The sequence below is a fragment of the Molothrus ater genome, chromosome 16, assembly GCF_012460135.2.
Source record: "Molothrus ater isolate BHLD 08-10-18 breed brown headed cowbird chromosome 16, BPBGC_Mater_1.1, whole genome shotgun sequence".
Taxonomy (NCBI): Eukaryota; Metazoa; Chordata; class Aves; order Passeriformes; family Icteridae; genus Molothrus; species Molothrus ater.
The window spans coordinates 5,494,757-5,510,264 of NC_050493.2; the positions used below are offsets into that span (position 1 = coordinate 5,494,757).

General features: G+C 41.3%; 2 protein-coding genes across 2 annotated transcripts in view; one reads left to right on the top strand and one right to left on the bottom strand.

The window, feature by feature from the left end:
- GPR146 (G protein-coupled receptor 146) overlaps positions 1 to 1,173 on the bottom strand; it is a 49,144-nt gene extending 47,971 nt beyond the window's left edge. Inside the window, exon 1 of the mRNA XM_036392159.2 lies at positions 433 to 1,173. The gene's annotated coding sequence lies outside the window, so the exon portion shown is untranslated. The remainder of the gene's footprint in view (positions 1 to 432) is intronic.
- The window catches only part of C16H7orf50 (chromosome 16 C7orf50 homolog), a 123,527-nt gene that overhangs the window by 88,565 nt on the left and 19,454 nt on the right, over positions 1 to 15,508 (top strand). Inside the window, exon 3 of the mRNA XM_036392161.2 lies at positions 7,172 to 7,371. Coding sequence (XP_036248054.2) covers positions 7,172 to 7,371 — 200 coding nt within the window. The remainder of the gene's footprint in view (positions 1 to 7,171; positions 7,372 to 15,508) is intronic.

The following is a 15,508-nucleotide window of genomic DNA, read 5'->3' on the forward strand; positions in this document are numbered from 1 at the left end:
ATGTGGCTGCTATGGTGATTAAAATACATAAATAAAATAGATAAATATGGACCATATTAGAAATCCATTAGTGGCGCTCTCTCAGATAGATCACAGGCAGCTCCAGCGTGCGGGGTCAGCCGCGTTCCCCTGCTCCGAGCGGGCCCGCGTGGAGCGGCAGCTCCTGGGGGGGCTGCACTTACGCAATGGCCCTGTCCTACCTTGTCAGCTCGCAAATTCAACACAAAACGGGTAAACAAAGGGCTTTTGTGCACGGTTTATAGTTCAGTGAGGATTAGTGGCCTGACACGGTTCTCAGACGGGACAAGCTTAGCGTTAAGTCGCCCGAGGTTAACGAGGGCGGACGTGGGGCAGACTGTGCAGGCTGGAGCACAAGGGTCTCTGGGCTTTCGGACGCGGCACGGGGGATTGTCAAAAGCAGGTTCTGCTTACCTGGGTTGGCGTGTCCGTCACGTGTTCCGGCGTTCCAGGTGCCTCAGGATGTGGATGATCTCAGGCACTTGCTCGCAGTCCGTCCCGCAGCTCCACAGGTCCCCTCCGCCGGCTTGGACATCCTACCCTGTTCGTGGGCTCCGGCTGGATCAGATTCCTGCTTTGCTTCTCCCTCTCACCTTTTAGCATTCTCTGACCGTAAAATCCATCCCTTTCCTGAAATGCAGAACGATGCACTTGTCCAATGAAGTTTTTCCAGGCGGGATTCAAATTCCGAACAAGCCTTTCATTTCCTCCGCGCTGGGGGGAGAGCGAAGGCAGGGAGGCGAAGGAAAGCGCTCGCTTCCTTTAAATCCCCACCAGCGTCTTCCCAGCGCTGGAAGCGAAGTAGCTTGTCATGGTGATCTTCGGAGTTTAACTTTAGAGGGGGAGGGAGAAAGTGGAAAGCAAACTGAATGCTGTAGTGGAGATTTCTCTCTTCCCCCACTGGGCCCCTTGCCGACTGTTTTTATTGATTTCAATCACTGGAGGCTCGCTGGCTCTCAGAAGAAACACTGTGTAATGTGTTCTTTCCTGGCTTTCATTAAAGAAACTCAATGCAGTGCGGTCACGCTGCCGAGCTCGCCTGGCAACCTGCCTACACCCTGTGGTACCTCTTTCATTGGAGGAGATCGAGCTCGTGGTTTGGGGTTGGTTTATTTATTTTTTTTCTAATTCTCCAGCAAGGATTTCAAAACAGCCTCTGCTCTGCTTCTACCTCCTCTCACAGCCCAAAGCCTTTTTAAGCCTCAGAAGAAATTGTCAGCACCACTAAAGGGGGCGACTTTGGTGGCAATGAAAGCGCCGAGTGCTGCGACAGTCTCGTGCTCCTTCTATTAAAATTCCTCTGCGTTTCTGGGGAGGGGTTAAAAGGGCTGTGTGTAAGCCACAGGGATGTGGATACAAATGATTTCCGAGGGAGTTCTTTTTTTTTTTTCCAGTTCCGTGTTCTCCTGATTCCTTAACACGGTTTAATTAAGAGTAGGGGGAGTAAGCAAAATCCTTCAGCAAATATGTGAAAATTCCTGGCCGCACTGTAGTTGCAAATGAAGCAAAGCTGCATTCCCCGAGTCTGCAGTTGTGGTGGTGTCTCAAGTATTTCTGTTGTACTCAGGGCTGTGATACTGGTGGAGAAAAATGAGAAATACAATACGATCCTAATTTATGCCTCAGAACTTAATCTGCCAGAGCACAGGAGTATGTACTTTATAGGACTAACAGTCTATAAAGTGGAATTCAACAAGCTGCATTCTTTAAGTTGTGTATTCTGTGTGCCTGTAAATGCTTTCATGTAATTCAGTAAATTGTTCAATTTCTTCTTATTCAGCAGTTGCTAATGATAGCACTTTATGTGCTCTTCGCAATTGGCTGTAAATCTGAGACATGCAAAGATCACACAGTTGTAAATTAAACCAGGTTTCAAACTCATCAAGGTGCATCTATTCTAAATTACAGCTGCAAGTTTAGGGTGCTACCTGATCCCTTGTGTTCCTGAGATACTGTAGCTGTATACACAAGGAGGCTTTAAAAAAAAAACAACTAAGTCCCAACATTTACATGACCACAAAAAGAATCCTTTTCTGGAACAGAAAGATAAAAAAGCTGTTCTTACTTCAATCTGGTTTCCTGCTGAACTTGTTTGAGGCTTCTCTGCCTGGGTTGAATCTACAGAAAGCTTTCCTAATCAACTTAATATAAATTACTGCCAGTGTTTTTGTTGTGAGGAGTTGAGATTCTACAAACACCTTGCTTTTACCAAAAATGTCATATTTTCCTTTGAGCAGTACATAATTTGTAAAAGTCTTCCTGTGTAAGCGCTAGAGACATTGTATAAAGAGTACTTCTACATGTTGCTTTTTATTTAAAATTTGCTTTCTGCATGATAATGAAATTTCAAATGCCCTCTCTGGTCATACTTCTTCTTTTCATGGAATGCTAAATAGTAGAAAATAATTATTTAAATTTTGTATGGCCTTGAACTGTTTTATGCAAATTCTCTAGCTGTAGTTGTAGCACAACCCTTTGGCCAGCCTTGGATAGTAAATAATTTGTCAATCTTTCTTTTATGAACCTTTTGTCTAAGGGTCTGCCAGCCTTTCTTCTCTGTGGGTTTTGATCTGTGTTTATAGATTCCGCTTTTTGTTTTTAGGCTGGCAGATGGCCAGTTATTTATCTGGGTTCATGTGCATTGTGTGAGGCAGAAACAGGACATTTTGCATGCTGATGTTGTCCACAGGGCATTTGGGGGGCAAAAGGCTGCTCCTAAGCAGAAGCCATTATATAATGTGTCAGTAGCTCTTGGTCAGTGAACAAAGCCCCTTTTGACATTTCTCTATGTTAAAAGTTATGAAATAACATGAGCTTCGTGAACAAACAAGGTGATACAATGCTCCTACTATGAAATAAGCCATATAATCCATTTCCCCTCCATTTTGAACTCTCTGGAGTTCAAAAATTTGATGTCCTTTTTATATATTTGTCACTGTTATTTAATTCTTTGAATTTCTGCTGTTGCTTGCTTTGCTGTTGTACAGACTTCTGGTGCTGCACTGGGAGAAAAGGATAAAAGGATATTGGTTTTGGAGGAGCTGGATTCACTGGTTCTAATAAATAGTGAATTTGGTGTTGTGGCTTGGTTTGTGGTTCCTTCTATAGGTTTGGCAGCAAAGCCAAAACCCTGATCAGGCAGGAAGTTCAGACCTACAGAGATGAATCCCAAAGGCAGAATGTCATAGATGGGTATTCTGTTCACTGTGGCAATTCCTCAGAGTTTCTGACTCTGCCAACATTATTGTGTGCTGGCTTAAGGACAGCCAGGGGTGCAAATGTGGGAATTTTGAAGGAGTGAGGAGGAGGAACAGAAGTCTTTAGGAGATATCTTCAGTTCTACTTAAGTGTGCGGCCATCAAGGACTGGAAGCAAATATAAAAATGCACTTAGTGCTCTGTGGAAGCACAGCACAATTAGTTTGCTGTTATTAGTGCTGTTATTCCCTTCTTGGTGCTGCTTGCTCAGCTATTGCAGTTCATAGTCCCCTGGGAGTAGAAGCTTTTATGCAGATACAAAAACTGCCCTCAAAAACAGCACCAGTTTGGTTCTGCCACTCTCCAAACAGATCAGGTATCTTCAAGGGAACCTGTACATCTTTTTGCTAGTTTCTCTTACAGTTCTAGTTGTATTTCTCTGTTCTGTATTGCTTAGCAGGGCTGCTTTATAGTATTAAACACTTCCTGTCTGTGTGAGCTGGCTCCCCATTTATGATTGTAAGCTCACTTCTAAGGATCATTTATAAAATGTTTCGAATTTGTGCAATATTTCCAGATTACAAAGAATGATGGAAAACTTCAACTGGTATCTAAAAGTGCTACAGCTGAAGCCTCCAGCTATTTTGAGTCAGATGTCTTGGACTATTTAGAGCATATTGCTATATTTACACACAGTTCAGAAAGTTGGAGACTGGCATTGATGAAAGGCAGCGTATTGGCACCCACAGCACTTTGCCAGCAGATGGACATGGTATGATACAAACTTTGGGAATTTGCTTGCTTATATCTCTGTGCCTGTGCAAAGCTGACGTGGGCTTTTATGAGCAAAAGTGTGAAAGATTTGGGGTATGCCTTTCACTCAAAAAATGGCATCCAGTGGCAATATCCCTTTTAGCACCTTTTCAGGCCTTCTGGAAAGTTTACAAGTGGAAGACTCCCACCTCCTTAATCACAAGAAAACACTGGCTCTCCTCTGAATGTCATTCATTCAAGTGTGCTGACCTGGCCTGACCTTGTTTAGGTTGAGATCTAATGAGCCCACAACCCAAGGTGGTGTGGTAGCTCTCAGCAGGCTTTGCAAATAAGCAAGTGCTGTTTTTCTGTGTGCATGTGGTTTAAATTTATCATGTCAATAAACAAGTGTCTCACATGCTCAAATAGGGACTTTACAATGTTGTAGTTAAGGCTAAATTGTAGCGCTACAAATTGTGATGTCACTTTATAAATATAGAAGGAGCCAACCTGGAATATTTATGACCTCAAAACAATGAAGTCCTGTGGTGGGGTTTTTTAGTTTAAATAATGACATAACACTAAAACTCTTAATCCAAATGGGTCACAAACATCTTCCAGATGAACAGTCACGCTAATGGTTTGGGGAAAACAAAATTAAAATCACAGGCTGTTGATTTAAGGAAAGGAGAGGTGCATCAATAGATTAATAAATAATAAATACAGCTAGGATTTTAATTCCAGTGGAAGGTTTGGTTTTGTTTTCTTTCAAGACCCCAGATTTGGGGGAAGATTTTTTTTTAATATAAATTGCTATTAAATTACCCTCACTGATAAAATCACCCTCAGCTTCAGTACAGACTACACCACCAATGTAGGTATTTTCTGAAGCACATAACACCTGAGGTTTTCAAATTAAAAACCAGTCTAGGACAGACTGTGGCACATCCTATTGAATTAACCAAGTTGACCTGGATGGATAAAAGTATATTTGGAACTGGACAAGTTGTTTGAGCTGTTGTGAGGACTCTGTCAGTACCTGTGCTGGGAGTCCCATTCAGAGGCTGATTGATCCAGTTTTCCCTGGATGATGCTGTGGGGCAGCAGAACGTTCCTCCAGCTGTAAATCCCGACCCTTTCCTGCCAGGACAGCCCTGCAGGAGAACAATGCTCCTGTGTCAGACAGCCCACAGCCCATCCATGCTGGAAACAAACGTTGTTAGGGCTTGGTATTTACGTTGGGACCTACAGAGAGGGAGCAACTTGTTTTGTTTTTAATGGAGCAGTCAGGGAGAAGGATAAAAAGCTTTTTGATAATGCGAGGAATGTGGGGAGGGGGGGGAGGGAAGTTACCAAGATATGCATTTACTGTAAGTATGAAGAAGCAGAGGCTTCTTTATCAGACTGGCTCTAATGATGTGCCACAGTCACTTTATTTGAAAGCTTCATGGCTCACAGAAAAGTAAACAAATTCATTACATTATTTTTAAAAGAAGATTAACTGTAGTGTGTCGTCTGTTGGACAGCTGCTGTAGTAATCTTTTACAAACACTTTATAAATGACCACCCTCAGTGTTTTGTAGGGCTTTGTGTGGCTGGATTGTTATTTTAGTAAGTACCAGGGTGGCTTTTCAAATGAAAACGTTGTTTCCTGTGTAACAATTCAATTCTACCTTCACCCTAAATATTATTTTGTTCTCAGCATGAACTATAAAATGTCTTCTATACTAATGCAACATATGTTGCTTTTTTGCATGTGTTTGCAATGAATGCTGGCCTTTCCATAAAAGTACTTAAAAAGTATTTTAAACAAGAAAAAGCAACTCCACTTTAGTGTCCTACTTCCATTAGTTCTGATTTCTGCTTTCTTAAGCTTTCTTCAGTCTGTGAAAACACCAAGCTGAAAAGATGAGTCAGAGTCAGCTTAGATGATAGGTGAATTGACACTGAACAAATGTTTAAACCCCAACAGGTGTCTTTGGCAAATAAGATTGTGTTCAGGTATTACCTTGTTTAACATTCTTTGGTTGAATGTCAGCAAGAATAACATTATTTAGCTCTGTGTCTGGATTTGTGTTTCAAAGCCCTTGACTGACACAAATTAATGTAACACCAGGGATTTGTGAATTTATGAAGTGGTTTTAACCACTCTTGCCATAAAGCAGTTGATCTTGTTGTGCATTCAGGTTCCAGTCACAGATTCCTTGACCAGGTGAGGGGGCAGCAGGGAGAAGAGGAAGAGCATTTCCTTCTCACCCAGTTGGCCTCCGTGGGTGTCCCAGGCTCTAGCAGAGGACCATACCTGGCAAGGACGTCCCTCAGACATCTGGGAATGCCTGGAATGAATCTCATCTTGCTTTGGAACACCATTTTATTTCTACACAACATAATCTCACACTGGATTTTCCAGGATAAACACAGTGTTTATAGTCAGATAAACTATTTAAAGCTCTTCATCTGTATGTAAAATATTTATTTTCATTTGGGATATACTGATGCATATATTTATGGTAATATGGTTTTAGATGTGAATAATTAACTGTTCTGCCTGCAAACCTAAAGAAATGTCAGCCTTTGTGAGATATGTATCTGTGTATGTTTATTGAAGATTGTGCATGTGTTTCCTCAAGATTGCTAAAGGATCTCCAAGAGGTCTTGGATGAAGGAAGGAGTTGTCACATCTTTGCCCTTGGCATAATTGAGATGAAGCCTCTGCATGGCAGACAGAGGTTTTCTCAGTCCAGGGAAGTGTGTGGTTACACAGCAAACACAAACTGAAGATCGTCAGGAAACCTTACTGCTCCCACTGAAATGTGGGAGTGCTGAAAAATCATCCAAACCCTCCATCCACTGTGAAACAGCCTCTGCTGATCACATCCCTCCTCAGGACCGAGTGTGGGAGAACAAACAGCACAAGAAGTGTTAGAAATGATGTTTAATACATAGGTGGAAGGTTCCTGTGGTTCTCAGAGCAGTGTCAACATCTACAGAGGGCAGTTTGACAGATCTCCCTGAGTGCAGCATTTGCAGTTTTGGGAGTTAGGCATAGCAGAGAGGTGATGGAAGTACAGTGAACAGTAAAAATATGAAACCTGAACCTTCTGGTTTTAAATATTACCTGTGCCCTTTAATTATATTTATGCATGTTTTGTTCACTTTCCTATAGAAAGTTAAACACTTCATTTAAACATTAATTATTTCAGGCTACAAAAGAAGAGGAAGAGCTTATTGCAGAGGAAGAGGAAGAACTTACTCCAGAGGAAAAGAGAAAACTGGAAAGAAAATTAAAAAAAGAGCGCAAGAAGAAGGAGAAACAGCTGATGAGGGAAGCTGGAATCCCCATAAAAAAGGTGGAGCCCAAAAAGCCATCGGGATGTGAGCGGGCTCTGGCCTATTTAACCAGGTAAGAACAGTAAAACCTCTGCAGGTGCTGCCTACAGAAGTAAGCTGTAAACCAGTAACCCAGAGCAAGCTGTACCAAGCAATAACACATTAAAGGAAATTGCTGCAGTTAAGTACTAAGTTAATGTTTCATCTCAGTTGACACCCTGGAGGAGAGTTGATCACCCCATTGTGTTTCTATTACAGCAACAGCAGAGAGAAGTTAAGTATGGTGCAAACATTTTATAGAAAGGCAGCTCCTGTCCTGAAGATCTTACAATTGTTATATAAATATCATGGGCTTAGCTACACTTACAGAGATGAAAGGCACATTCCAAAAAAGATTGGGTTGAGAAAATGAGTTTTGTTTCTTGAGTGTTCTGTTCTAGGCAAAGGACTTCCAGTTGTTCTCTTTATAAAAGCAAATTCCATGGAGTGGTTAAGCATTACAGAGTCTGAATTCACCCACCTGCAGAATGTTTGGATATTTGTAGATTAAGATGGGATTTTGCCACTATTTTAAAGTTAATAGTGTACGGTGACTGATTTTTGCATACCAAAGTGTACAGCAAGTATAGTGGCTGATTTCAGATTGTTAGCAATCCCTTCAGCCAGTTAGCACACTTATTGTAAGACTTAAAATACCAGCATAAAGCAAAGTCTGTGCTTAAACTAAAAAACTGCAGTGAAGCACTCAGGGTACCCCACAGACAGTAAAGAGGTCATGTACAAACAGGAAAATAATGTTTATTTTTTTCCAAACTGCAAAACATACCCTGGCTGTAAGACCTCCAGAAGACTGGCATGTTACAAATAGTGGGTTACCATGTGGAATTCATCCAGGGTTGCATCCCTGCCTGTGCTCAAAACTGAAGCATCCAGACTGTCTGAATTGTTACTTACCACTCGCAGTGGGGAGGGAGGAAATTAATTGCATTCCAGGCAGAGGGACATGTGCATTTTTGTTACATAACCCTCAGCATGCAGAGATAGCAAAATGACAATAATATTTTTGATCTGAAAAACAGCTGGAGCAGTTCACCAGTGTTTTGAACTGCAAATGGATTGACAGATAACTTTGAACCATGCGCTCAGCTGCTCTCTGCTGTGTGTGCTCTGGTAAATGGTGGATCTCCAGATAATGCATTTCAGGTTTGCAAAGTAAAGGAACAAGCTGTAGGGTTTTGCTTGTTATTCCACTATTATCTCTATGGATTTTTGTCTTGTTACATGGGAGAATAGGAAATTATATTTGAACTAATATTTGAACAAATTTGATTCTAGAGTTTCACTTAACCTGTACCGAGTTACCCTGAAATAGAAAACCAGCTCTGTCATTTGGTCTTGTCATACAGAGTCTATGGGTTGTATGTGCAGCAATAGGTTGTGAGGGATTATTTCAGCAACAGACAATTTGAATTTTGTAGACTTAACAGGGGTAGTCATAAGATGCTGAACTACCAGGCAAACATTGCCATAGTCACCATTCTAGCCCCAAATGTGCCTGGACCATCTTGAACCACTATTAGTTATAGAAAAACAATTTACAGTTATAGAAAAACAGTCCTCTTACACCTCAGACCTTTTTCTTCAACCCAGTAAGACTGCAAAAGAAATAACTGGATTTAAATGAATCTAAGAAGTAATAGACTAGCTGGGGAAGGGAGACAAAAATCCAGGTTCTGGAAACCCTATTGCAAGCTCACCAGCATATTGAGTGGGTGAAGGATTTCAGTCTACATGCTTTTGCAGGGCTACAGGCATGAATAATCTGTGGGAGGATAAGTAAATCTTATAGATGCAAGAAATTAATATAATTGGAAGTAAACAAAAGAGTGCTGTGGATTTGTGTTTTGCCCCACCCACAATAAAAGCCTTCCATGACAGAAGTGAGGGTGAGGTGGCATCTGAACTGCCTGATGGCATGTGCATCTCCTGTAGGACAGGTGGGACTCAGTGTGCCATATGATAACTGGAACTGTCATTTTTATTTATTGAGGGACTGTCTGCAGCAGGAGAGCACAGCTGTACAAAGCTGTGCCTCGTGCTGTCAGTCCAGGGGAGTCAATGAAGAGAGCACTGATGGCAGGAATCAGGCACACAGTGTGCAGGGCAGGGCTGCTCACTGCATCCTGCTCTTCCTGCTGCTTGCAGAGCAGCCCTGCAGCAGAGCAGCCCTGCAGCAGAGCAGCAGGGTTCCAAGGGCTGCACCAAGGCCCTGGCTCCCCTTGGCAGCACTGCCATCCTGTGCCCCCTCTGCTGGGGTCCCCAGTGCTGGCACAGTGTGCCACAAGCTGAGCAGGTCTTCCAGTTCTCCAGCTTTGTCATTTGATTCTAAAAACAAATGGTCCTTGATGCTTTCCAGTCTCCAGAGGGATCAAATTGCCATTTTGTTGGAAGGCCAGCCTAGCTGGGAGAGGCTTTTTTCACCATGCAGATGGCATGGCCACATGCAGCAGCAGCAGCTGATGCCAGCTCAAACTGCAGAACCAGCTACTGCACCTGAGGAGCTGAAGGGTCTCCCCTATGAGCTGGGTGACTTTGATAGCCCAGATCAGTTCCTTGCTCATTTGAATGAAACCAGGCTGAGCATGACCAGGTTTACACTCCTGATGGAGAAAGAGCAGCCAAATGACTCCTGATTTTTCCATTTCCCCCTCTCTCACTTTCTCTTGGCCTGTGTGAAAAGGAAAAAGGGAGAGAAAAAAAGACTTTGCTTTACTAATTTTTATCTCATCTTTTCCTTGGTAAGATGAGTTCAGGTGGTTCCCAGCACAGTTCTCTTCCAAGGCAGCAGCTGGCAGAGAAAAGTTATTGCTGTCAGATCCCCAGCTTGCCCAGGGAGCACACAGGAAGATCTGAAGATACAGAGAGGATTAAAAGTAGGGAGCTGAAGCAGAAAGGTTATAAAACTCTGGGGAAAAAAAAATTTGAAATAATGGAAAAACCCCAGAGTGGTACTGAACAGAAGGAAAAAAAAACCCAATTACTTCAGAGGAATAGGGAATTACTTCAGAGGAATAGGGAAAAGCAGGAATGATGACGTATTAGTGGCTAAATAAAGTAGTCAAATCTCTTCCTTTTAATGATGACAATGCCTTGTTCCTTTATGATGGTAAGTGATGATTCAGATGTAAGGGGAATACTCCATTGTCTGCTTAATGTGATTCTTGGAAAATCTAGAATAAAAATTCATCCTTTCTGAGCATTAGGCGACTTGAAGTGAAAAGATGTTGCAATTCTAGAGAATGGTAATTAGGTTTAATTATAACCTAACTGACCTTCTGTGATGTTAAAATGTTGGCAGAACTTGTTTGTCTTGGCAAGCCACCCTCTCCTAGAAGCTGCTGTTCTTGTGCTTGGCTTGGAAAGTTCATTGCCGTATGGATCTGCACATATGGATTTCTCCATCACCCATCAAAGGAATAGAGAGAGATCTGAAAAGACCTCACTAATGGAATGTGAAACTACAAGATTCATATCATCTGAAGTAGAAATAATAGATAATATTATCTGCATGTGTGCTGTGAATTACCTAAGCCTCGCAGTACTATTTATCATGTACTAAAATTTGAAAAATAAGGTGCTGAGGTACAATTATTTTTGAATTATTTATGCCATACTGTTAGTACATATCACTTTTCTTTATATAGATCTTATTTTTCTCATTGCCTAATTTAAATTCAGGCAAGATTCAAAGAATGTCAGAGATTTCTTTAAAGTAAAAAGATGCTTCTAGAATAATACAAACCAAGGGCATGTTACAGAAACAGAAAAGTGAGAGACAGGCAGAATTTCCCATGGCGTGAGGAAATCATCTGACTCTGCAGATCCCAAGGTGGTTTTTGCTGAGTGTGGTGGCAGCACTGCTGACAGCCCTGGACAACCCAGGGCAGTTGTTTATCTGCTGGGTTTGCACAATGGAAACAGATCCTGGTCCTCAGTCAAACTTTATTACAAACAGTGCCAAGCCTGGGAGATTTTAAAGCTGAAATGTTGTTCTTCCTTTCAAAGAATACCGAAATACGAGGGCTGTTGCTGGAAGCATTTTTTTTAATAGTTTGATATTTTTTTAATGTATGTCATATATTATATAGATGTAAAAATAGAAATAACATGTAGAAAGCATATCAAGTTTTTACTCCTTCTGGAGTAGAGGCTGTCTGGAGAAGGGACTCAAGAGATGGATTAGTATTCACTCAGAACTTTCTGATTTTTGAAGGAACCAGGAGAGGCTGGTGCTGGGCTGTAAAGTGGGCAGCAACATCTGAGATTTGTGGCCAAACAGCTCAGATGATGGTGGCCCTTCAGGAAATCACAGACCCATTCATCCAACCTCTCCTGGGGCAGGTGATTCCATTGGAGGAGCTTCTGCACAAACACAACCGTGCTCATTAATGTTGAAAACAGTTTCTAGTTTTAAAGCACCTTGAGTGGGTTTGTGTCACATTTAGTTTCCTTTGTTGTTTCATAATCCTTTAAAGTTGTTTTACTTCTCACAGGTTACTTTTTCAGCCAGGGTCAGTGATGGCTTTTGATACTTGATTCTGAATTTAAATAATTTTCATTGCTGCTGGTCTATATCGATATTCATTTCAAACTTGGCCCTGGTGTTGATGTTTCACCATCAACAGCTTAAGCTTTCACATATGAAGAGTAACTGATAAACTAAACATCCAAACATACACAGGTCTTTTTTTCTTCCTTCCAGAGACTGACTCCTTGGGCTGAATAGCAACTAACTTTAGCATTTAATGGCATTTCTCCTTCCCCTGCTCTCCAAAACTGAGATTGAGTTTCCTTCCTGATTGCAAGGTGCAGCATATATCTAAGCTCATCAGTTATCTTGAATTTCATAAAATATTGGAGAACTGCTCAAGTAATGAATCTCAATTAGCTAGTAATAAAAATAGTGTGTGAACTTAAGAGAAAGTGTTGTAATTAGACACAGCAGTGTTCCTGAATTCCTTCTACAATTGGGGCTTTAAGGTGTCTTGAAAGAGCAGCAATTCCTCAAAGATTAGGGGCATAGTAAAGGGGAATAGTTTTGCTTTAATAATCCCAGGGTTATTTTTTAAAGGTTCTGGGGCAAGCATTAACTATGGATGTAATTAATCTATTCCTACATGCTTTTAGTCATTTTGTCATATTCATTAGTTCTGCAAGAAGCCTCATGAATCCAGAGTCAGATACAGGATAAATTTGCATTTGGGGTTGCTCTGTTTTATATGAACTTGGGCAGGCACTTGCTGCTATCTGATTTCAAAGACTTGAACTTTTCCTAATACTCTAGAGATCAGTGAATTTGCTTTAGCACTTCTCCAAGTTTCTATATTGCTTGACTTCTAATTTTTACCAGGGCCTGACCTGCCTCTAAATGAGATTCTTCTCCTCGACCTAAAGCAGCGTGTCTGTAAATCTGCAAGTTTTCCATTTGATGTTAAGAAAATGAGATCTTCTTCATTTTAAAGGCAGCCACTGTCTCTGTTGGTGGCAAAGGAGTCTCAGCTTGCTGAGAGTGAGTTACCCTGTCATTATCCTACACTCCCTTGTGTAACTTCATCTGATGAAGCCACCTCAGTTTGTTTGCAGTTCCCTAGCAGCCCTGACGTTACTCACAAGCTCTACAAAGCTCTCTGTTGCAATGCCCACACCTGTCCTATTTTTAGTGTGTGGGTATGCCAGCAGTTATTCTGGTGGGGGTAGGTGGAGGGGGTGTATTCACTCCACAGATTTTGTGCTGCTTAGAGCTATCCTGTTATCATGCTCAAGCACATTACCTTCTGCAGAAGACAAAGCTTGCTGGTAGGGTATATGAAGCAGAAAAATTGTTCTGCTGTGTTGCACCTGTTATTAAGCAAGGTTTTTTAAACCATAGTGTTGCCCCACAGTTTGTAAATAATTTCTCCCATCCTGATGTTTACATCCTGCTGGTGGCTGAGTGGGTTTCTCAGTCTCACTGCCCCTCCAGTGAAGCAGCACATCCATGATCCTTCCTCTCCTACTGCTCCTTCCAGTCCCTGATGTGCTCTGTTGCTCTTCTTTGAACTCCTGTGCCTGCGATCCTTCTGGAATGTGACACCTGGAAACAAATGCAGTTTTACTGGAGCTGCCTTCCAGCAGAAGGGACTGGGGGTCTGTGATTCCTCCCTGCTCACTCTCACTCTGGCTTTGCTTTGTGGGTAACAGCATTGGATTCGTCTTTGAGCCGTAGAATGTTGAGATTTCACATTGAATTTTCTGAACAAGAAAAGATTTTTTTTTCTCCCCTCAAACTATTACTGTGCAAATGACAGTGTTGGCATTTAGAATATAGTAGCATTTAGAATATACCACTATAGCTGTAACACATTTTCAGGGTTTCTCATCCTTCTCAGCCTTGCTGCAGCAAGTCAGATACACTCCTGTTTCAGAGTTGGCTTTTTGATACCCATTTCCAGGTATCAGTGTTCTCATTATCCTCTGATTATTCAAACTGTGCATATAGGATTCTGTGACTGTCACATTACACTCTCAGTAACAGCACTATTCAGCTTCTGCCTGTTTAATCAAGATGTCTGGTGGCAGCCTGAGTCGATGATTTTCATTCCCTGTGATAGAGTCATTGACTTCTGGATTCACTTTTCTGTGTCTTGATGGCAAGTGATATGTAGATATGTGTTGGAGACATGCCAGTGTTTTTCTAACCCCCACATGACATCCACAGGATGTCAGATTGTGCAGAAATTGCTTTTAAACTGTAATTAACTTCTTGCTGGGTTAGCTGCTTTTTATGGTTCTAATACAACAATTTCACTGCTTTGCAAGAGCACATGAATATATTTTACTCTTAATTTAGTGAGATCATGCAGATTACTGTTCTTTATCTATATCTCTGGTCTTTTTCCACTTATAAATAATACAGCTCTCCAGAGTGAGTGAGCCAGACTCTGTGTGAAGAGTGCTCACCAAAAGAAAGGTCTTCCATCCAAATCCAATTTTGCAATGCAGATGGTGAAGAGATGCCTGCACTGGCACTGAACAGAAGACAGTGCTTGTGCAGGAATACTTGGCTCTGGAAACTGAATAACCAGGTTAGCACTCAGATGAGCCTGAATTAAGAAGCTGTTGGCTCTCTGCAGATGAGAGGCACTGCATGTTGCTGATTTATAAGTGACAACACTTCTAAGCCAGAATGGGCACTGAGGCTTTTTGAGTTGCTGCTGAAGATAAATTTGTCAGTTCAAGGTAATGCTGACAAATAATATCATTTACTAAAGAGTCTAAAAACAGCAACCATAAGAAAGAACAACAACAACAAACCCCTTTTAAGTGGCTCAGAGCCAATCTTAGCTATTTTTAACAAGAATTTCTGGGAAGGAAACAAACCTTAGCAATATATTCTGGGTATCTGTAATACTATCCTGGAAATGCTCCAGATGGACAGAATTCCTGTGTAAAATAATTTCATTCTAATAATCTCTAGCAAGTCCTCTCCACAGCTGTGGATTGAATTATGAAGATCCTAGGTACTTAAAAATATTTTTGATGTATTTTGCCATATCCAGCTTGTTGGATAAGCAGCTCTGGTTCCTAGAAACAAAATAGCTGTTTGGGAGGTTCTGACAGGTCAGGTTCTAAGACTTTTATGCTTAGTTATACCTGGAAGTTCTGAGATGTTGCAAGTATTTCTGTGGTATTTTCAACTCATTCAGAAATAAGTTTTAGAAACATCAATGATTGCGTGATTTTCCAGCCAAATTAGTAAATGCTTATGATGCAACTCATTCAGCTGAGCTTTGGAAAAGCAGCTGGACTAACACAACCTTCCCTGAACCAAACCTTTTCTGGCTTAGCTATTAATATTATCCTGGATAAAGTACTTCCTATAGGGAATGGGTTTGGAGTAGCTTTCTTACCCCTTTGATAAGCACTAATGTATGGCTTGAGTGGAGAAGGAAAGGGAAGCTCAGGACCATGGTAAATTTTCCTCAGTTGGAGTCAGTAGCTCTTCCATCTTTCAGAATCTGCTCATTGTCCTATTTAGTTTATGCAGAGGAAAGAGATTTCTTTACTAATTTCCATAACCATAAATGGTCACTAAATTTAACAAAGGAAGAAAAATGGAATAGGGAACTCTAATCCTGCTTTATGGCTCTAAATCAAATTATTTGTGTTTC